General features: G+C 37.9%; 1 protein-coding gene across 1 annotated transcript; it reads left to right on the top strand.

The window, feature by feature from the left end:
- Positions 1-5,457: 5,457 nt before the first annotated feature.
- On the top strand, positions 5,458-7,672 carry LOC124741758 (the record flags this gene model as incomplete). The annotated part of the gene is made up of 3 exons (XM_047248732.1): positions 5,458-6,101; positions 6,255-7,121; positions 7,565-7,672. Coding segments are annotated over exons 1-3 (1,619 nt in total), but the record flags the coding sequence as incomplete, so codon positions are not given.
- Positions 7,673-21,996: the final 14,324 nt, after the last annotated feature.

Raw genomic sequence — 21,996 nt, 5'->3', positions numbered from 1 at the left:
GAGTCGCCATTGTGCCTTTTGTATTTAATTCCGATGCAAATTCTATGTTTCATCGTCAATAAGAAGGTCAGAGGGATACAGTAAACCTGAAGTGAAGCATCGGAATCTATAACTAGTATCACAGGAATAGTTCAAAACATAGGCAGCAAGAAGAGGCAGTTTTCTTGTACTTAATTCGGCATTAAGCCTTTTGTATTTAATTCCGATGCAATTTCTGTGTTTCATCATCAATAAGAAGGTCAGTGGGATACAATAAACCCGAAGTGAAGCATCGGAATCTATAACTAGTGTCACAGGAATGGTTCAAAACATAGACAGAAGGAAGAGTCAGTTCTCTTGTACTTAAGTCGACATTGTGCTTTTGTATTTAATTCCGATGCCATTTCTGGGTTTCATCGTCAATAAGAAGGTCAGAGGGATACCGGAAACCTGAAGTGAAGCATCGGAATCTATACCTAGTGTCACGGGAATGCTTCAAAACATAATCAGTAAGAAGAGTCAGTTTTATTGTACTTAAGTCGACATAGTGCCTTTTCTATTTAATTCTGATGCAATTTCTCTGTTTCATCGTCAATAAGAAGGTCAGAGGGATACAGTAAACGTGAATTGAAGCATCGGAATCTATAAGTAGTGTCCCAGGAATGGTTCAAAACATAGATATTCGGAAGAGCCAGTCTTCTTGTACTTGAATCAGCATTGTGCCTTTTGTATTTAATTCTGATGCTATTTCTGTGTTTCATCGTCAATAAGAAGGTCAGAGGGATACAGTAAACCTGAAGTGAAGCAACGGAATCTATAACTAGTGTCACAGGAATAGTTTAAAACATAGGCAGTATGAAGAGTCAATTTTCTTGTTCTTAATTCGGCATTGTTCCTTTTGTATTTAATTCCGATGCAATTTCTGTGTTTCATCGTCAATAAGAATGTCAGAGCGATACAGTAAACCTGAAGTGAAGCATCGGAATCGATAACTAGTGTCACAGGAATGGTTGAAAACATAAACAGTAAGAAGAGTCAGATTTCTTGTACTTAAGTCGGCATTGTGCCTTTTGTATTTAATTCCGAATCAATTTCTGTGTTTCATCGTCAATAAGAAGGTCAGAGGGATACAGTAAACATGAAGTGAAGCATCTGAATGTGTAACTAGTGTCACAGGAATGGTTCAAAACATAGACAGTAAGAAGAGTCAGTTTTCTTGTACTTAAGTCGGCATTGTGCCTTTTCTATTTAATTCCGATGCAATTTCTGTGTTTCGTCGTCAATATGCAGATCCAAGGTATACAGTAAACCTGAAGTGAAGCATTGGAATCTAAAACCGGTCTCACAGGAAAGTTTCAAAACATAGACAGTAAGAAGAGCCAGTCTTCTTGTACTTGAGTCGGCATTGTGCCTTTTGTATTTAATTCCGATGCAAATTCTGTGTTTCATCGTCAATAAGAAGGTCAGAGGGATACAGTAAACCTGAAGTGAAGCATCGGAATCTATAACTAGTGTCACAGGAATAGTTCAAAACATAGGCAGTAAGAAGAGTCAGTTTTCTTGTACTTAATTCGGCATTGTGCCTTTTGTATTTAATTGCGATGCAAATTCTGTGTTTCATCGTCAATAAGAAGGTCAGAGCGATACAGTAAACCTGAAGGGAAGCATCGGAATCGAAAACTAGTGTCACAGGAATGGTTCAAAACATAAACAGTAAGAAGAGTATGTTTTCTTGTACTTAATTCGGCATTGTGTCTTTTGTGTTTAATTCCGATGCAATTTCTGTGTTTCATCGTCAATAAGAAGGTCATAGGTATACAGTAAACCTGAAGTGAAGCATCGGAATCTATAACTAGTGTCACAGGAATGGTTCAAAACATAGACAGTAAAAAGAGTCAGTTTTCGTGTACTTAAGTCGGCATTGTGCCTTTTGTATTTAATTCCGATGCAAATTCTGTGTTTCATCGTCAATAAAAAGGGCAGAGGCATACAGTAAACCTGAAGTGAAGCATCGGAATCTGTCACTAGAGTCACAGGAATGGTTCAAAACATAGACAGTAAGAAGAGTCAGTTTTCTTGTACTCTAGTTGGCATTGTGCCCTTTGTATTTAATTCCGATGCAATTTCTGTGTTTCATCGTCAATAGGACGGTCAGAGGGATACAGCAAACCTGAAGTGAAGCATCGGAATCTATAACTAGTGTCACAGGAATGGTTCAAAGCATAGACAGAAGGAAGAGTCAGTTCTCTTGTACTTAAGTCGACATTGTGCTTTTGTATTTAATTCCGATTCCATTTCTGGGTTTCATCGTCAACAAGAAGGTCAGAGGGATACAGTAAACCTGAAGTGAAGCATCGGAATCTATAACTAGTGTCACAGGAATAGTTTAAAACATAGGCACTATGAAGAGTCAGTTTTCTTGTACTTAATTCGGCATTGTGCCTTTTGTATTTAATTCCGATGCAATTTCTGTGTTTCATCGTCAATAAGAAGGTCAGAGCGATACAGTAAACCTGAAGTGAAGCATCGGAATCGATAACTAGTGTCACAGGAATGGTTGAAAACATAAACAGTAAGAAGAGTCAGATTTCTTGTACTTAAGTCGGCATTGTGCCTTTTGTATTTAATTCCGAATCAATTTCTGTGTTTCATCGTCAATAAGAAGGTCAGAGGGATACAGTAAAAATGAAGTGAAGCATCAGAATGTGTAACTAGTGTCACAGGAATGGTTCAAAACATAGACAATAAGAAGAGTCAGTTTACTTGTACTTAAGTCGGCATTGTGCCTTTTCTATTTAATTCCGATGCAATTTCTGTGTTTCGTCGTCAATATGCAGATCCAAGGGATACAGTAAACCTGAAGTGAAGTATTGGAATCTAAAACCGGTCTCACAGGAAAGTTTCAAAACATAGACAGTAAGAAGAGCCAGTCTTCTTGTACTTGAGTCGCCATTGTGTCTTTTGTATTTAATTCCGATGCAAATTCTATGTTTCATCGTAATAAGAAGGTCAGAGGGATACAGTAAACCTGAAGTGAAGCATCGGAATCTATAACTAGTATCACAGGAATAGTTCAAAACATAGGCAGTAAGAAGAGTCAGTTTTCTTGTACTTAATTCGGCATTAAGCCTTTTGTATTCAATTCCGATGCAAATTCTGTGTTTCATCGTCAATAAGAAGGTCAGAGCGATACAGTAAACCTGAAGTGAAGCATCGAAATCGATAACTAGTGTCACAGGAATGGTTCAAATCATAAAAAGTAAGAAGAGTCAGTTTTCTTGTACTTAATTCGTCATTGTGTCTTTTGTATTTAATTCGGATGCAATTTCTGTGTTTCATCGTCAATAATAAGGTCAGAGCGATACAGTAAACCTGAAGTGATGCTTCGGAATCGATAACTAGTGTCACAGTGAAGGTTCAAAACATAGACAGTAATAAGAGGCAGTCTTCTTGTACTTAAGTCGGCATTGTGCTTTTTGTATTTAATTCCGATGCCATTTCTGTGTTTCATCGTCAATAAGAAGGTCAGAGCGATACAGTAAACCTGAAGTGAAGCATCGGAATCGATAACTAGTGTCACAGAAATGATTCAAAACATAGACAGTAAGAAGAGTCAGTTTTCTTATACTTAAGTCGGCATTGTGCCTTTTCTATTTAATTCCGATGCAATATCTGTGTGTAGTCGTCAATAAGAAGTTCCAAGGGATACAGTAAACTTGAAGTGAAGCATTGGAATCAAAAACCGGTCTCACAGGAATGTTTCAAAACATCGACAGTAAGAAGAGCCAGTCTTCTTGTATTTGAGTCGGCATTGTGCCTTTTGTATTTAATTCCGATGCAATTTCTGTGTTTCATCGTCAATAAGACGGTCAGAGAGATACAGTATACCTGAAGTGAAGCATCGGAATCTATAACTAGTGTCACAGGATTGGTTCAAAACATAGACAGTAAAAAGAGTCAGTTTTCGTGTACTTAAGTCGGCATTGTGCCTTTTGTATTTAATTCCGATGCAAATTCTGTGTTTCATCGTCAATAAAAAGGGCAGAGGCATACAGTAAACCTGAAGTGAAGCATCGGAATCTGTAACTAGAGTCACAGGAATGGTTCAAAACATAGACAGTAAGAAGAGTCAGTTTTCTTGTACTTTAGTTGGCATTGTGCCTTTTGTATTTAATTCCGATGCAATTTCTGTGTTTCATCGTCAATAGGACGGTCAGAGGGATACAGCAAACCTGAAGTGAAGCATCGGAATCTATAACTAGTGTCACAGGACTGGTTCAAAACATAAACAGTAAGAAGAGCCAGTGTTCTTGTAATTGAGTCGGCATTGTGCCTATGTATTTAATTCCGATACAATTTCTGTGTTTCATCGTCAATAAGAAGGTCAGAGGGATACAGTATACCTGAAGTGAAGCATCGGAATCTGTAACTAGTGTCACAGGAATGGTTCAAAGCATAGACAGTAAGAAGAGCCAGTCTTCATGTGCTTGAGTCGGCATTGTGCCTTTTGTATTTAATTCCGATGCAATTTCTGTGTTTCATCGTCAATAAGAAGGTCAGTGGGATACAGTAAACCCAAAGTGAAGCATCGGAATCTATAACTAGTGTCACAGGAATGGTTCAAAGCATAGACAGAAGGAAGAGTCAGTTCTCTTGTACTTAAGTCGACATTGTGCTTTTGTATTTAATTCCGATTCCATTTCTGGGTTTCATCGTCAATAAGAAGGTCAGAGGGATACCGGAAACCTGTAGTGAAGCATCGGAATCTATAACTAGTGTCACTGGAATGCTTCAAAACATAGACAGTAAGAAGAGTCAGTTTTCTTGTACTTAAGTCGACATAGTGCCTTTTCTATTTAATTCTGATGCAATTTCTCTGGTTCATCGTCAATAAGAAGGTCAGAGAGATACAGTAAACGAGAAGTGAAGCATCGGAATCTATAAGTAGTGTCACAGGAATGGTTCAAAACATAGATATACGGAAGAGCCAGTCTTCTTGTACTTGAATCGGCATTGTGCCTTTTGTATTTAACCCTGCTGTTCTGTTCGGGTCTATATGACCCGAAACGAATATGAACGTTATTTTACATTATGTAAATACCAATATATATTTATGAAACTTTGTGACTTTGTCTGAAAATGGATGAGCAGCATGTGTTTTAAAAGGTTTTAAAAAAGTTTAAGAAGTTTGGGCTTCAACTGTAATAGTTGCATATGTAATGTTCGGGTCATAATGACCCGACACAAATATGTTTAGTGTAACTCGTATTTATTTCTAAAATCTGGAAATGGCGAAAATTATTTTTGTTGTGTTGTGTGGGAATAGTGACTGCATCATTCCAACTTACTCTCAACAATCACCTAAAGCTCCATGCGTTCACAACAATGGGCTTGTTTGTTGCTTTCCCCAGGAAATAATAATTGGCAGTTCTCAATAATTGGAATGCTTTGTTTCTGCCCAGTTTGACTTGTGACACCATGGCGATGAGACCATTGAATGATCGTGAGTTGGAAGAAATAGTAAATGCCTCACCAGATGAAGGATCACTTTCTGAGTTTGAAGATCACATCAGCAATGCATCTGAAAGCGAGTGTTCCGATGACAGTTACGACAGTCCACAGCCCATACAAAATAGTGTAGAGACTTTTCTTTCTAAAAATGGGAATATAGAATGGCAGTTGCATCCACCAGCACAACATGGTCGCCTACCAGCTTCGAACATCATCAAGAGTACCCCAGGAGTTACCAGGTATGCAGTCAGCAGAATATCTGATGTAAAATGTTCATTTGAAGCAGTATTTCACACAGCGCTTCAAAATGAAATAATAGAGATGACAAATATTGAAGGGCAGCGAGTTTATGGTGAACAGTGGACAGATATTGATGGTTCTGTTTTCCATGCATACTTAGGACTCTTACTCCTAGCGGGTGTATATCGATCTCATGGGGAGTCTACAAAAAGTTTGTGGGATAAAGATACTGGGCGAAACATATTTCGAGCAACCATGTCTCATGAAACATTCTGTAAGATATCACGTGTCCTGCGATTTGACAAGAAATCTACTAGAGAGGAAAGACGACGTACTGACAAACTTGCCGCAATTCGTAGTATTTGGGAGAAGTGGGTAGAGGTCCTTCCTAAACTGTATAATCCAGGAGAAAATGTTACTGTTGACGAGCAGTTAGTAGCATTTAGAGGTCGCTGTCCATTCAAGCAGTATATCCCAAGTAAACCGGCAAAATATGGGATCAAAATATGGACCATGTGTGACAGCAAAACTTCATACGTACTGAAAGCCCAAATTTATACAGGAAAGGTGAGTGGAGCGGCACCAGAAAGAAATCAGGGAATGAGGGTGGTATCTGATCTCACTTCTGAGTTACGTGGTCAGAATATCACGTGTGACAACTTTTTTACGTCGTACAATTTGGGGCAGCTGCTTCTGAAAAGGAAATTGACTATGTTGGGAACTATACGGAAAAATAAGCCGGAGCTTCCACACAAAATGACCAACAAGGAGGTACACAGCTCTTCATTTTACTTCACAAATGACACTACTGTGGTTAATTATATTCCTAAGAGACACAAGAATGTTGTACTTATGAGCACTCTCCACCATGATGCGGAAATCAGTGACAGGGCTGATAAGAAGCCAAAAATGATTTTGGACTATAATTCAACCAAAGGTGCTGTAGACACGCTTGATCAGTTATTAGGTACATATACATGCAAACGAAAAAGTAATAGGTGGCCAATGATAGTTTTCTACAATATTCTTGATGTTTCTGCTTATAATGCATACGTTTTGTGGATTTCGGTTGACCCTAATTGGAATGCAAGCAAATTGACTAGAAGGAGAATATTCTTGGAGGAACTTGGAAAGTCACTGATAAAAGAACATATTGCATCAAGAACGCATTTCCCAAGAACAGAAGATTCTTTGAGAATGGTCACAAGCATCCAAAACCCGAATGATGTGGGTGGTGTGTCAGAATCGGTAACAACAAGAAAATCTACAAAACGTGCACGCTGTAAGTTCTGTCCATCAAGTAATGACAATAAAACAAACATGGTGTGTGGAAAATGTAGTAAACATATTTGCAAGAAACATGTAACCTACTTGTGTCCACAGTGCAAGCAGTAAGAAAAGAACTGTAGTATTTTATAAGATGATTGTATTGAAAATTCTGTTGTTTCAAATTTATGTGAATACTTGTGCCTAAACTACAATCAGTAAGAAGAGAGGATTCTAAAGTTGTAGTGCTTTCTATGTTGGAATGTAATAAAAAAACTGTAGTGTGTTCTGTACTGTAGTGTGCTCTAAGATGAATATCTGTAATGACAACTGTCTGTTGTTAGAAAATGTCAATACTTACGTCTAAACTGTCAACAATAAGAATAGAAGTATGGAAAAACTGTAGTGCTTTCTAAGTTGAATGCCTGTAATGGAAACTGTCTGTTGTTTCAAATTTATGTGCATATTTAAATGAAAAATATCCCTCAATAAAGTTGTATGCATTGTTATTATTATTATTATTACCATTATTATTATTATTATTATTATTATTATTATTACTAACAAGGTACTGGAATAGAACAACAATGTCGATAGCTAAAACTGTACCAAAATTTATGTTTCTAAAGCATTTTGATATGTCGGGTCATATTGACCCGAACAGTATATATGTCAAGTAAAAGTGAACAGAACAGCAGGGTTAATTCTGATGCAATGTCTGTGTTTCATCGTCAATAAGAAGGTCAGAGGGATACAGTAAACCTGAAGTGAAGCATCGGAATCTATAACTAGTGTCACAGGAATAGTTTAAAACATAGGCACTATGAAGAGTCAGTTTTCTTGTACTTAATTCGGCATTGTGCCTTTTGTATTTAATTCCGATGCAATTTCTTTGTTTCATCGTCAATAAGAAGGTCAGAGCGATACAGTAAACCTGAAGTGAAGCATCGGAATCGATAACTAGTGTCACAGGAATGGTTGAAAACATAAACAGTAAGAAGAGTCAGATTTCTTGTACTTAAGTCGGCATTGTGCCTTTTGTATTTAATTCCGAATCAATTTCTGTGTTTCATCGTCAATAAGAAGGTCAGAGGGATACAGTAAACATGAAGTGAAGCATCAGAATGTGTAACTAGTGTCACAGGAATGGTTCAAAACATAGACATTAAGAAGAGTCAGTTTTCTTGTACTTAAGTCGGCATTGTGCCTTTTCTATTTAATTCCGATGCAATTTCTGTGTTTGGTCGTCAATATGCAGATCCAAGGGATACAGTAAACCTGAAGTGATGTATTGGAATCTAAAACCGGTCTCACAGGAAAGTTTCAAAACATAGACAGTAAGAAGAGCCAGTCTTCTTGTACTTGAGTCGCCATTGTGTCTTTTGTATTTAATTCCGATGCAAATTCTATGTTTCATCGTCAATAAGAAGGTCAGAGGGATACAGTAAACCTGAAGTGAAGCATCGGAATCTATAACTAGTATCACAGGAATAGTTCAAAACATAGGCAGTAAGAAGAGTCAGTTTTCTTGTACTTAATTCGGCATTAAGCCTTTTGTATTTAATTCCGATTCAAATTCTGTGTTTCATCGTCAATACGAAGGTCAGAGCGATACAGTAAACCTGAAGTGAAGCATCGGAATCGATAACTAGTGTCACAGGAATGGTTCAAATCATAAAAAGTAAGAAGAGTCAGTTGTCTTGTACTTAATTCGGCATTGTGTCTTTTGTATTTAATTCCGATGCAATTTCTGTGTTTCATCGTCAATAATAAGGTCAGAGCGATACAGTAAACCTGAAGTGATGCATCGGAATCGATAACTAGTGTCACAGTGAAGGTTCAAAACATAGACAGTAATAAGAGGCAGTCTTCTTGTACTTAAGTCGGCATTGTGCTTTTTGTATTTAATTCCGATGCCATTTCTGTGTTTCATCGTCAATAAGAAGGTCAGAGCGATACAGTAAACCTGAAGTGAAGCATCGGAATCGATAACTAGTGTCACAGGAAATGTTGAAATCATAGACAGTAAGAAGAGTCAGTTTTCTTATACTTAAGTCGGCATTGTGCCTTTTCTATTTAATTCCGATGCAATATCTGTGTTTAGTCGTCAATAAGAAGTTCCAAGGGATACAGTAAACTTGAAGTGAAGCATTGGAATCAAAAACCGGTCTCACAGGAAAGTTTCAAAACATCGACAGTAAGAAGAGCCAGTCTTCTTGTACTTGAGTCGGCATTGTGCCTTTTGTATTTAATTCCGATGCAATTTCTGTGTTTCATCGTCAATAAGAAGGTCAGAGAGATACAGTATACCTGAAATGAAGCATCGGAATCTATAACTAGTGTCACAGGAATGGTTGAAAACATACACAGTAAGAAGAGTCAGTTTTCTTGTACTTAAGTCCGCATTGTGCCTTTTCTATTTAATTCCGATGCAATTTCTGTGTTTCATCGTCAATAACAAGGTCCAAGGGATACAGTAAACCTGAAGTGGAGCATCGGAATCTGAAACTCGTCTCACAGGAAAGGTTCAAAACTTAGACAGTAAGAAGAGTTAGTTTTCTTGTACTTAAGTCAGCATTGTGCCTTTTCTATTTAATTCTGATTCAATTTCTCTGTTTCATCGTCAATAAGAAGGTCAGAGGTACACAGTAAACCTGAAGTGAAGCATCGGAACCTATAATTAGTGTCACAGGAATGGTTCAAAACATAGACAGTAGAAGAGTCAGTTTTCTTGTACTTAAGTCGGCATTGTGCCTTTTGTACTTAATTCCGATGGAATGTCAGTGTTTCATCGTCAATTATAAGGTCAGAGGGATACAGTGAACCTGAAGTGAAGCATCGGAACCTATAACTAGTGTCACAGTATAGGTTCAAAACATAGACAGTAATAAGAGTCAGTCTTCTTGTACTTAAGTCGGCATTGTGCCTTTTGTATTTAATACCGATGCAATTTCTGTGTTTCATCGTCAATAAGAAGGACAGAGGGATACAGTGAACCTGAAGTGAAGCATCGGAATCTATAACTAGTGTCACAGAAATGGTTCAAATCATAGACAGTAAGAAGCGTCAGTTTTCTTGTACTTAAGTCGGCATTGTGCCTTTTCTATTTAAGTCCGATGCAAATTCTGTGTTTCATCGTCAATAAGTAGGTCAGAGGCATACAGTAAACCTGAAGTGAAGCATCGGAATCTATAACTAGTGTCACAGGAATGGTACAAATCATAGACAGTAAGAAGAGGCAGTCTGCTTGTAATTGAGTCGGCATTGAGCCTATGTATTTAATTCCGGTGCAATTTATGTGTTTCATCGTCAATAAGAAGGTCAGAGGGATACAGTAAACCTTAAGTGAAGCATCGGAATCTATAAATAGTGTCACAGGAATGGTTCAAAGCATAGACAGTAGGAAGAGCCATTCTTCTTGTACTTGTGTTGGCATTGTGCCTTTTGTATTTAATTCCGATTCAAATTTCTGTGTTTCAACGTCAATAAGAAGGTCAGAGGGATACTGGAAACCTGACGTGAAGCATCGGAATCTATAAATAGTGTCACAGGAATGGTTCAAAGCATAGACAGTAAGAAGAGCCAGTCTTCTTGTACTTGAGTCGGCATTGTGCCTTTTGTATTTAATTCCGATGCAATTTCTGTGTTTCAACGTCAATAAGAAGGTCAGAGGGATACTGGAAACCTGACGTGAAGCATCGGGATCTATAACTAGTGTTACGGGAATGCTTCAAAACATAGACAGTAAGAAGAGTCAGTTTTATTGTACTTAAGTCGACATTGTCCCTTTTCTATTTAATTCTGATCCAATTTCTCTGTTTCATCGTCAATAAGAAGGTCAGAGGGATACAGTTAACCTGAAGTGAAGCATCGGAATCTATAACTAGTGTCACAGGAATGGTTCAAAACATAGACAGTAAGAAGAGACAGTCTTCTTGTACTTGAGTCGGCATTGTGCCTATGTATATAATTCCGATGCATTTTCTGTGTTACATCGTCAATAAGACGGTCAGAGGGATACAGCAAACCTGAAGTGAAGCATCGGAATCTATATCTAGTGTCACAGGAATGGTTCACAACATAGACAGTCGGAAGAGCCAGTTTTCTTGTACTTAATTCGGCATTGTGCCTTTTGTATTTAATTCCGATGCAATTTCTGTGTTTCATCGTCAATAAGAAGGTCAGAGCGATACGGTAAACCTGAAGTGAAGCATCGGAATTGATAACTAGTATCACAGGAATGGTTAAAAACAAACACAGTAAGAAGAGTCAGTTTTCTTGTACTTAAGTCTGCATTTTGCCTTTTGTATTTAATTCCGCTGCAATTTCTGTGTTTCATCGTCAATACGAAGGTCAGAGGGATACAGTAAACCTGAAGTGAAGCATCGGAATTGATAACTAGTATCACAGGAATGGTTAAAAACAAACACAGTAAAAAGAGTCAGCTTTCTTGTACTTGAGTCGGCATTGTGCCTTTTGTATTTAATTCCGATGCAATTTCTGTGTTTCATCTTCAATAAGAAGGTCAGAGAGATACAGTTTACCTATAGTGAAGCATTGGAATCTATAACTAGTGTCACAGGAATGGTTCAAAACATACACAGTAAGAAGAGTCAGTTTTCTTGTACTACGTCCGCATTGTGCTGTTCTATTTAATTCCGATGCAATTTCTGTGTTTCATCGTCAATACGAAGGTATAAGGGATACAGTAAACACATAGTGAAGCATCAGAATCTAAAACTGGTCTCACAGGAAATGTTCAAAGCATAGTCAGTAAGAAGAGTCAGTCTTCCTGTACTTAAGTCGGCATTGTGCCTTTTGTATTTAATTTTTGATGCAATTTCGGTGTTTCATCGTCAATAAGAAGGTCCAAGGGATACAGTAAATCTGAAGTGATGCATCGGAACCGATAACTAGTGTCACAGGAATGGTTCAAAACATAGACAGTAAGAAGAGTCACTTTTCTTGCACTTAAGTCGGCATTGTGCCTTTTGTATTTAATTCCGATGCAATATCTGTCTTTCATCGTCAATAAGAAGGTCAGAGGGATACAGCAAACCTGAAGTGAACTATCGGAATCTATAACTAGTTTCACAGGAATGGTTCAAAACATAGACAGTAAGAAGAGTCAGTTTTCTTGTACTTAAGTCGGCATTGTGCATTTTGTATTTAATTCCGATGCCATTTCTGTGTTTCATCGTCAATAAGAAGGTCAGAGCGATACAGTAAACCTGAAGTGAAGCATCGGAATCCATAACTAGTGTCACAGGAATGCTTCAAAACATAGACAGTAAGAAGAGTCAGTTTTCTTGTACTTAAGTCGGCATTGTGCCTTTTCTATTTAATTCCGATGCAATTTCTGTGTTTCGTCGTCAATAAGAAGTTCCAAGGGATACAGTAAACCTGAAGTGAAGCATTGGAATAAAAAACCGGTCTCACAGGAAAGTTTCAAAACATCGACAGTAAGAAGAGCCGGTCTTCTTGTACTTGAGTCGGCATTGTGCCTTCTGTATTTAATTCCGATGCAATTTCTGTGTTTCATCGTCAATAAGAAGGTCAGAGAGATACAATATACCTGAAGTGAAGCATAGCAATCCATAACTAGTGTCACAGGAATGGTTCAAGAAATACACAGTAAGAAGAGTCAGTTTTCTTGTACTTAAGTCCGCATTGTGCCTTTTCTATTTAATTCCGATGCAATTTCTGTGTTTCATCGTCAATAAGAAGGTCCAAGAGATACAGTAAACTTATAGTGAAGCATCGGGATCTAAAACTGGTCTCACAGGAAATGTTGAAATCATAGACAGTAAGAAGAGTCAGTTTTCTTGTACTTAAGTCGGCGTTGTGACTTTTGTATTTAATTCCAATGCAATTTCTTTCTTTCATCGTCAATAAGAAGGTCTAAGGGATACAGTAAACCTGAAGTGGAGCATCGGAATCTGAAACTGGTCTCACAGGAAAGGTTCAAAACTTAGACAGTAAGAAGAGTTAGTTTTCTTGTACTTAAGTCAGCATTGTGCCTTTTCTATTTAATTCTGATTCAATTTCTCTGTTTCATCGTCAATAAGAAGGTCAGAGGTATACAGTAAACCTGAAGTGAAGCATCGGAACCTATAACTAATGTCACAGGAATGGTTCAAAACATAGACAGTAAGAAGAGTCAGTTTTCTTGTACTTAAGTCGGCATTGTGCCTTTTGTACTTAATTCCGATGGAATTTCAGTGTTTCATCGTCAATTATAAGGTCAGAAGGATACAGTGAACCTGTAGTGAAGCATCGGACCCTATAACTAGTGTCACAGTAAAGGCTCAAAACATAGACAGTAATAAGAGTCAGTGTTCTTGTACTTAAGTCGGCATTGTGCCTTTTGTATTTAATTCCGATGCAATTTCTGTGTTTCATCGTCAATAAGAAGGTCAGAGGGATACAGCAAACCTGAAGTGAAGCATCGGAATCTATAACTAGTGTCACAGGAATGGTTCAAAACATAGACAGTAAGAAGAGCCAGTCTTCTTGTAATTGAGTCGGCATTGTGCCTATGCATTTAATTCCGATGCAATTTATGTGTTTCATCGTCAATAAGTAGGTCAGAAGGATACAGTAAACCTGAACCGAAGCATCGGAATCTATAAATAGTGTCACAGGAATGGTTCAAAGAATAGACAGTAAGAAGAGCCAGTCTTCTCGTACTTGAGTCGGCATTGTGCCTTTTGTATTTAATTCCGATGCAATTTCTGTGTTTCAACGTCAATAAGAAGGTCAGAGGGATACTGGAAACCTGAAGTGAAGCATCGGAATCTATAACTAGTGTCACGGGAATGCTTCAGAACATAGACAGTAAGAAGAGTCAGTTTTATTGTACTTAAGTCGGCATTGTGCCTTTTCTATTTAATTCTGATCCAATTTCTCTGTTTCATCGTCAATAAGAAGGTCAAAGGGATACAGTAAACCTGAAGTGAAGCATCGGAATCTATAACTAGTGTCACAGGAATGGTTCAAAACATAGACAGTAAGAAGAGCCAGCCTTCTTGTACTTGAGTCGGCATTGTGCCTATGTATATAATTCCGATGCATTTTCTGCGTTACATCGTCAATAAGACGGTCAGAGGGATACAGTAAACCTGAAGTGAAGCATCGGAATCTATAACTAGTGTCACAGGAATGGTTCACAACATAGACAGTCGGAAGAGCCAGTTTTCTTGTACTCAATTCGGCATTGTGCCTTTTGTATTTAATTCCGATGCAATTTCTGTGTTTCATCGTCAATAAGAAGGTCAGAGCGATACAGTAAACCTGAAGTGAAGCATCGGAATAGATAACTAGTGTCACAGGAATGGTTAAAAAGCAAACACAGTAAGAAGAGTCAGTTTTCTTGTACTTAAGTCTGCATTTTGCCTTTTGCATTTAATTCCGCTGCAATATCTGCGTTTCATCGTCAACAAGAAGGTCAGAGGGATACAGTAAACCTGAAGTGAAGCATCGGAATCAATAACTAGTGTCACAGGAATGGTTCAAAGCATAGACTGTAAGAAGAGTCAATTTTCTTGAACTTAAGTCGGCATTGTGCCTTTTGCATTTATTTCCGATGCGATATCTGTGTTTCATCGTCAATAAGAAGGTCAGAGGGATACAGCAAACCTGAAGTGAACTATCGGAATCTATAACTAGTGTCACAGGAATGGTTCAAAACATAGACAGTAAGAAGAGTCAGTTTTCTTCTACTTAAGTCGGCATTGCGCCTTTTGTATTTCATTCCGATGCAATTTCTGTGTTTCATCGTCAATAAGAAGGTCAGAGGGATTCAGTGAACCTGAAGTGCAGCATCGGAATCTATAACTAGTGTCACAGGAATGGTTCAAACCATAGAAGGTAAAAAGAGTCATTTTTCTTGTACCTAAGCCGGCATTGTGCCTCTTGTATTTAATTCCGATGCAATTTCTGTGATTCATCGTCAATAAGAAGGTCAGAGGGATACAGTAAACCTGAGGTGAAGCATCGGAATCTATAAGTAGTGTCACAAGAATGGTTCAAAACATAGACAGTAAGAAGAGTCAGTTTTCTTGTACTTAAGTCGGCATTGTGCCTTTTGTATTTAATTCCGATGCAATTTCTGTGTTTCATCGCCACTAAGAAGGTCAGAGGGATACAGTAAACCTGAAGTGAAGCATCGGAATCTATAACTAGTGTCACATGAATGGTTCAAAACAAAGACAGTAAGAAGAGACAGTTTTCTTGTACTTAAGTCTGCATTTTGCCTTTTGTATTTAATTCTATGCAATTTCTGTGTTCCATCGTCAATAAGAAGGTCAGAGCGATACAGTAAACCTGAAGTGAAGCATCGGAATCCATAACTAGTGTCACAGGAATGGTTCAAAACATAGACAGTAGGAAGAGTCAGTTTTCTTGTACTTAAGTCGGCATTGTGCCTTTTGTATTTAATTCCAATGCAATTTCTGTGTTTCGTCGTCAATACGAAGATCCAAGGGATACAGTATACCTGAAGTGAAGCATTGGAATCTATAACTAGGGTCACAGGAATGGTTCAAAACATAGACAGTAAGAAGAGTCAGTTTTCTTGTACTTAAGTAGGCATTGCGCCTCTTGTCGTTAATTCCGATGGAATATCAGTGTTTCATCGTCAATTATAAGGTCAGAGGGATACAGTGAACGTGAAGTGAAGCATCGTAATTCATAACTAGTGTCGAAGGAATGGCTCAAAACATAGACAGTAAGAAGAGTCAGTTTTCTTGTACTTAAGTCGGCATTGTGCCTTTTGTATTTAATTCCAATGCAATCTCAGTGTTTCGTCGTCAATAAGAAGGTCAGAGGGAAACAGTAATCCTGAAGTGAAGCATCGGAATCTTTAACTAGTGTCACAGGAATGGTTCAAAACATAGACAGTAAGAAGCTTTAGTTTTCTTGTACTTAAGTCGGCATTGTGCCTTTTGTATTTAATTCCGATGAAAATTCTGTGTTTCATCGTCAATAAGAAGGTCAGAGGCATACAGTAAACCTGAAGTGAAGCATCGGAATCTATAACTAGGGTCACAGGAATGGTTCAATACATAGACAGTAAGAAGAGTCAGTTTTCTTGTACCTAAGTCGCGCATTATGCCTTTTGTATTTAATTCCGATGGAAATTCAGTGTTTCATCGTCAATTATAAGGTCAGAGGGATACAGTGGAAATGAAGTGAAGCATCGGTATCTATAAATAGTGTCACCGGAATGGTTACAACATAGACAGTAATAAGAGTCAGTCTTCTTGTACTTAAGTCGGCATTCTGCCTTTTGTATTTAATTTCGATGCAATTTCTGTGTATCATCGTCAAAAATAAGGTCCAAGGAAAACAGTAAACCTGAAGTGAAGCATCGGAATCAGAAACTGGTCTCACAGGAAAGGTTCAAAATCATACACAGTAAGAAGAGTTAGTTTTCTTGTACTTAAGCCAGCATTGTGCCTTTTCTAATTACTTCTGATTCAATTTCTGTGTTTAATCGTCAATAAGAAGGTCAGAGGTATACAGTAAACCTGAAGTGAAGCATCGGAACCTATAACTAGTGTCACAGGAATGTTTCAAAACATAGACAGTAAGAAGAGTCAGTTTTCTTGTACTTAAGTCGGCATTGTGCCTTTTGTATTTAATTCCGATGCAAATTCTGTGTTTCATCGTCAATAAGAAGGGCAGAGGCATACAATAAACCTGAAGTGAAGCATCGGAATCTATAACTAGAGTCACAGGAATGGTTCAAAACATAGACAGTAAGAAGAGTCAGTTTTCTTGTACTTAAGTCGGCATTGTGCCTTTTGTATTTAATTCCGATGCAATTTCTGTGTTTCATCGTCAATAAGAAGGTCCAAGGGATACAGTAAACCTGAAGTGAAGCATCGGAATCTGAAACTGGTCTCACAGGAAAGGTTCAAAACAATGACAGTAAGAAGAGTTAGTTTTCTTGTACTTAAGTCAGCATTGTTAATTTTTCTATTTAATTCTGGTTCATTTTCTGTGTTTCATCGTCAATAAGATGGTCAGAGGTATACTGTAAACCTGAAGTGAAGCATCGGAATCTATAACTAGTGTCACAGGAATAATTCAAATCATAGACAGTAAGAAGAGTCAATTTTCTTGTACTTAAGTCGGCATTGTGCCTCTTGTCGTTAATTCCGATGGAATATCAGTGTTTCATCGTCAATTATAATGTCAGACGGATACAGTGATCGTGAAGTGAAGCATCGGAATCTATAACTAGTGTCACAGGAATGGTTCAAAACATAGACAGTAATAAAAGTCAGTCTTCTTGTACTTAAGTCGGCATTGTGCCTTTTGTATTTAATTCCGATGCAATTTGTGTGTTTCGTCGTCAATAAGATGGTCAGAGGGATACAGTAAACCGGAAGTGAAGCATCGGAATCTATAACTAGTGTGACAGGTATGGTTCAAAACATAGACTGTAAAAAGAGTCAGTTTTCTTGTACTTATGTCGTCATTGTGCTTTTGTCTTTAATTCCGATGCAATTTCTGTGTTTCATCGTCAATAAGTAGGTCAGAGGAATACAGTAAACCTGAAGTGAAGCATCGGAATCTATAACTAGTGTCACAGGAATGGTTCAAAACACAGACAGAAAGAAGAGTCAGTTTTCTTGTACTTAAGTCGGCATAGTACCTTTTGCATTTAATTCCGATGGAATTTCAGTGTTTCATCGTCAATTATAAGGTCAGAGGGATACAGTGAACCTGAAGTGAGGCATCGGAATCAATAACTAGTGTCACAGGAATGTTACGAAACATAGACAGTAATAAGAGTCAGTCTTCTTGTACGTAAGTCGGCATTGTGCCTTTTGTATTTAATTCCGATGCAATTTGTGTGTTTCGTCGTCAATAAGATGGTCAGACGGATACAGTAAACCGGAAGTGAAGCATCGGAATCTATAACTAGTGTGACAGGAATGGTTCAAAACATAGACAGTAAAAAGAGTCAGTTTTCTTGTACTTATGTCGGCATTGTGCTTTTGTCTTTAATTCCGATGCAATTTCTGTGTTTCATCGTCAATAAGTAGGTCAGAGGGATACAGTAAACCTGAAGTGAAGCATCGGAATCTATAACTAGTGTCACCGGAGTGGGTCAAAACATAGGCAGTAAGAGGAGTCAGTTTTCTTGTACTTAAGTCGGCATTGTGCCTTTTCTATTTAATTTCGATGCAATTTCTGTGTTTCATCGTCAATAAGAATGTCAGAGGGATACAGTTAACCGGAAGTGAAGCATCGGAATCCATAACTAGTGTCACAGGAATGGTTCAAACATAGACAGTAAGAAGAGTCAGTTTTCTTTACTTTATTCGGCATTGTGCCTTTTGTATTTAATTCTAATACAATTTCTGTGTTTCATCGTCAATAAGAAGGTCCGAGGGATACAGTAAATTGAAGTGAAGCATCGGAATCTATAACTAGTGTCACAGGAATGGTTCAAAGCATAGACAGTAAGAAGAGCCAGTCTTCTTGTACTTGAGTCGGCATTGTGCCTTTTGTATTTAATTATGATGCAATTTCTGTGTTTCATCGTCAATAAGAAGATCAGTGGGATACAGTAAACCCGAAGTGAAGCATCGGAATCTATAACTAGTGTCACAGGAATGGTTCAAAGCATAGACATTAGGATGAGTCAGTTCTCTTGTACCTAAGTCGGCATTGCGCTTTTGTATTGAATTCCGATGCAATTTCTGTGTTTCATCGTCAATAAGAAGGTCAGAGGAACACAGTAAACCTGAAGTGAAGCATCGGAATCTATAACTAGTGAGACGGGAATGCTTCAAAACATAGACAGTAAGAAGAGTCAGTTTTCTTGTACTTAAGTCGGCATTGTGCCTTTTCTATTTAATTCTGATGGAATTTCTGTGTTTCATCGTCAATAAGAAGGCCGGAGGGATGCAGTAAACGTGAAGTGAAGCATCGGAATCTATAACTAGTGTCACAGGAATGGTTCAAAACATAGACAGTAAGATGAGTCAGTCTTCTTGTACTTAAGTCGGCATTATGCTTTTTGTATTTAATTCCGATGCAATTTCTGTGTTTCATCGTCAATATGAAGGTCCAAGGGATACAGTAAATATATAGTGAAGCATCGGAATCTAAAACTTGTCTCACAGGAAATGTTCAAAACATAGTCATTAAGAAGAGTCAGTCTTCTTGCACTTAAGTCGGCATGGTGCCGTTTCTATTTAATTCCGATGCAATTTCTGTGTTTCGTCGTCTATAGGAAGTTTAGAGGGATACAGTAAACCTGAAGTGAGGCATCAGAATCTATAACTAGTGTCACAGGAATGTTTAAAAACTACACAGTAAGAAGAGTTACTCTTCTTGTACTTATTTAGGCATTGTGCCTTTTGTATTTAATTCCGATGCAATTTCTGTGTTTCATCGTCAATAAGAAGGTCCAATGGATACAGTAAACCTGAAGTGAAGCATCGGAATCTATAACTAGTGTCACTGGAATGGATCAAAACATAGAGAGTAATAAGAGTCAGTCTTCTTGTGCTTAAGTCGGCATTGTGCCTTTTGTATTTAATTCCGATGCAATTACTGTGTTTCATCGTCAATAAGAAGGTTAGAGGGACACAGTAAACCTGAAGTGAAGCATCGGAATCTATAACTAGTGTCACAGGAATGGTTCAAAACATAGTCAGTAAGAAGAGTCAGTCTTCTTGTACTTATGTCGGCATTGTGCCTTTTGTATTTAATTCCGATGCAAATTCTGTGTTTCATCGTCAATAAGAAGGTCAGAGGGATACAGTAAACCTGAAGTGAAGCATCGGAATCAATAGCTAGTGTCACATTAATGGTTCAAAACATAGACAGTAGGTAGAGTCAGTCTTCTTGTACTTATGTCGGCATTGTGCCTTTTCTATTTAATTCCGATGCAATTTCTGTGTTTCGTCGTCAATAGGAAGGTACAAGTAATACAGTAAACCTGAAGTGAAGCATCGGAATCTAAAACCGGTCTCACAGGAAAGGTTCAAAACATAGAGAGTAACAAGAGCCAGTCATCTTGTATTTGAGTCACCATTGTGCCTTTTGTATTTAATTCCGATGCAATTTATGTGTTTCATCGTCAATAAGACGGTCAGAGGGATAAAGTAAACCTGAAGTGAGGCATCGGAATCCATAACTAGTGTCACAGGAATGGTTCAATACATAGACAATAAGAAGAGTCAATCTTCTTGTACTTGAGTCGGCATTGTGCCTTTTCTATTTAATTCCGATGCAATTTCTGTGTTTCATCTTCAATAGGAAGGTCAGAGGGTTACAGTAAACCTGAAGTGAAGCATCGGAATCTATAACTAGATTCACAGGAATGGATCATAACATAGAGAGTAAGTAGAGTCAATCTTCTTGTACTTAAGTCGGCATTGTACCTTTTCTATTTAATTCCGATGCTATATCTGTGTTTCATCGTCAATAAGGAGGTCAGAGGGATACAGTAAACCTGAAGTGAAACATCGGAATCTATAACTAGTGTCACAGGAATGGTTCAAAACATAGACAATAGGAAGGGTCAGTCTTCTTGAACTTAAGTCGGCATTGTGCCCTTTCAATTTAATTCCGATGCAATTTCTGTGTTTCGTCGTCAATAAGATGGTCCGAGGGATACAATAAACCTGCAGTGAAGCATCGGAATCTATAACTAGTGTCACGTGAATGGGTCAAAAGATAGACACTAAGAGGAGTCAGTTTTCTTGTACTTAAGTCGGCATTGTGCCTTTTCTATTTAATTCCGACGCTATATCTGTGTTTCATCGGCAATAAGAAGGTCAGAGGGATACAGTAAACCTGAAGTGAAACATCGGAATCTATATCTAGTGTCACAGGAATGGTTCAAATCATAGACAATAGGAAGGGTCAGTCTTCTTGAACTTAAGTCGGCATTGTGCCTATTCAATTTATTTCCGATGCAATTTCTGTGTTTCGTCGTCAATAAGATGGTCCGAGGGATACAGTAAACCTGAAGTGAAGTATCGCAATCTATAACTAGTGTCACAGGAATGTTTCAAATCATAGACAGCAAGAAGAGTCAATCCTCTTGTATTTAAGTCGACATTGTGCTTTTTGTATGTAATTCCGATGCAATTTCTGTGTTTCATCGTCAATAAGAAGGTCACAGGGATACAGTAAAACTGAAGTGAGACAGCGGAATTTGTAACTAGTGAGACAGGAATGGTTCAAAACATAGACAGTAGGAAGAGTCAGTCTTCTTGTACTTAAGTCGGCATTCTGCCTTTTCGATTCAAATCCGATGCAATTTCTGTGTTTCGTCGTCAATAAGAAAGTCCAAGAGATACAGTAAACCTGCAGTGAAGCATCGGAATCTATAACTAGTGTCACAGGAATGGATCAAACATAAACAGTAAGATGAGTCAGTATTCTTGTACGTAAGTCGGCATTGTGCCTTTTGTATTTAATTTCGATACAATATCTGTATTTCATCGTCAATAAGAAGGTTTAAGGGATACAGTAAACCTGAAGTGAAGCATCGGAATCTATAACTAGTGTCACAGGAATGGTTCAAAACATAGACAGTAAGATGAGTCAGTCTTCTTGTACTTAAGTCGGCATTGTGCCTTTTGTATTTAATTCCGAAGCAATTTCTGTGCTTCCTCGTCAATAAGAAGGTCAGAGGGATACAGTAAACGTGAAGTGAAGCATCGGAATCTATAACTAGTGTCACAGGAATGGTTCAAAACATAGACAGTAAGATGAGTCAGTCTTCTTGTACTTAAGTCGGGATTGTGCCTTTTGTATTTAATTCCGATGCAATATCTGTGTTTCATCGTAAATAAGAAGGTCAGAGGGATACAGTAAACCTGAAGTGAAGCATCGGAATCTATAACTAGTGTCACAGGACTGGTTCAAAACATAGACAGTAAGGAGAGTCAGTTTTCTTGTACTTAAGTCGGCATTGTGCTTTTGTATATAATTCCGATGCAATTTCTGTGTTTCATCGTCAAT

The sequence above is a fragment of the Schistocerca piceifrons genome, unplaced genomic scaffold (genome assembly GCF_021461385.2).
Source record: "Schistocerca piceifrons isolate TAMUIC-IGC-003096 unplaced genomic scaffold, iqSchPice1.1 HiC_scaffold_1985, whole genome shotgun sequence".
Lineage (NCBI taxonomy): Eukaryota > Metazoa > Arthropoda > Insecta > Orthoptera > Acrididae > Schistocerca > Schistocerca piceifrons.
The sequence above is the reverse complement of the archived record's forward strand: the minus strand, read 5'-3'. Positions and strand labels throughout refer to the sequence as shown.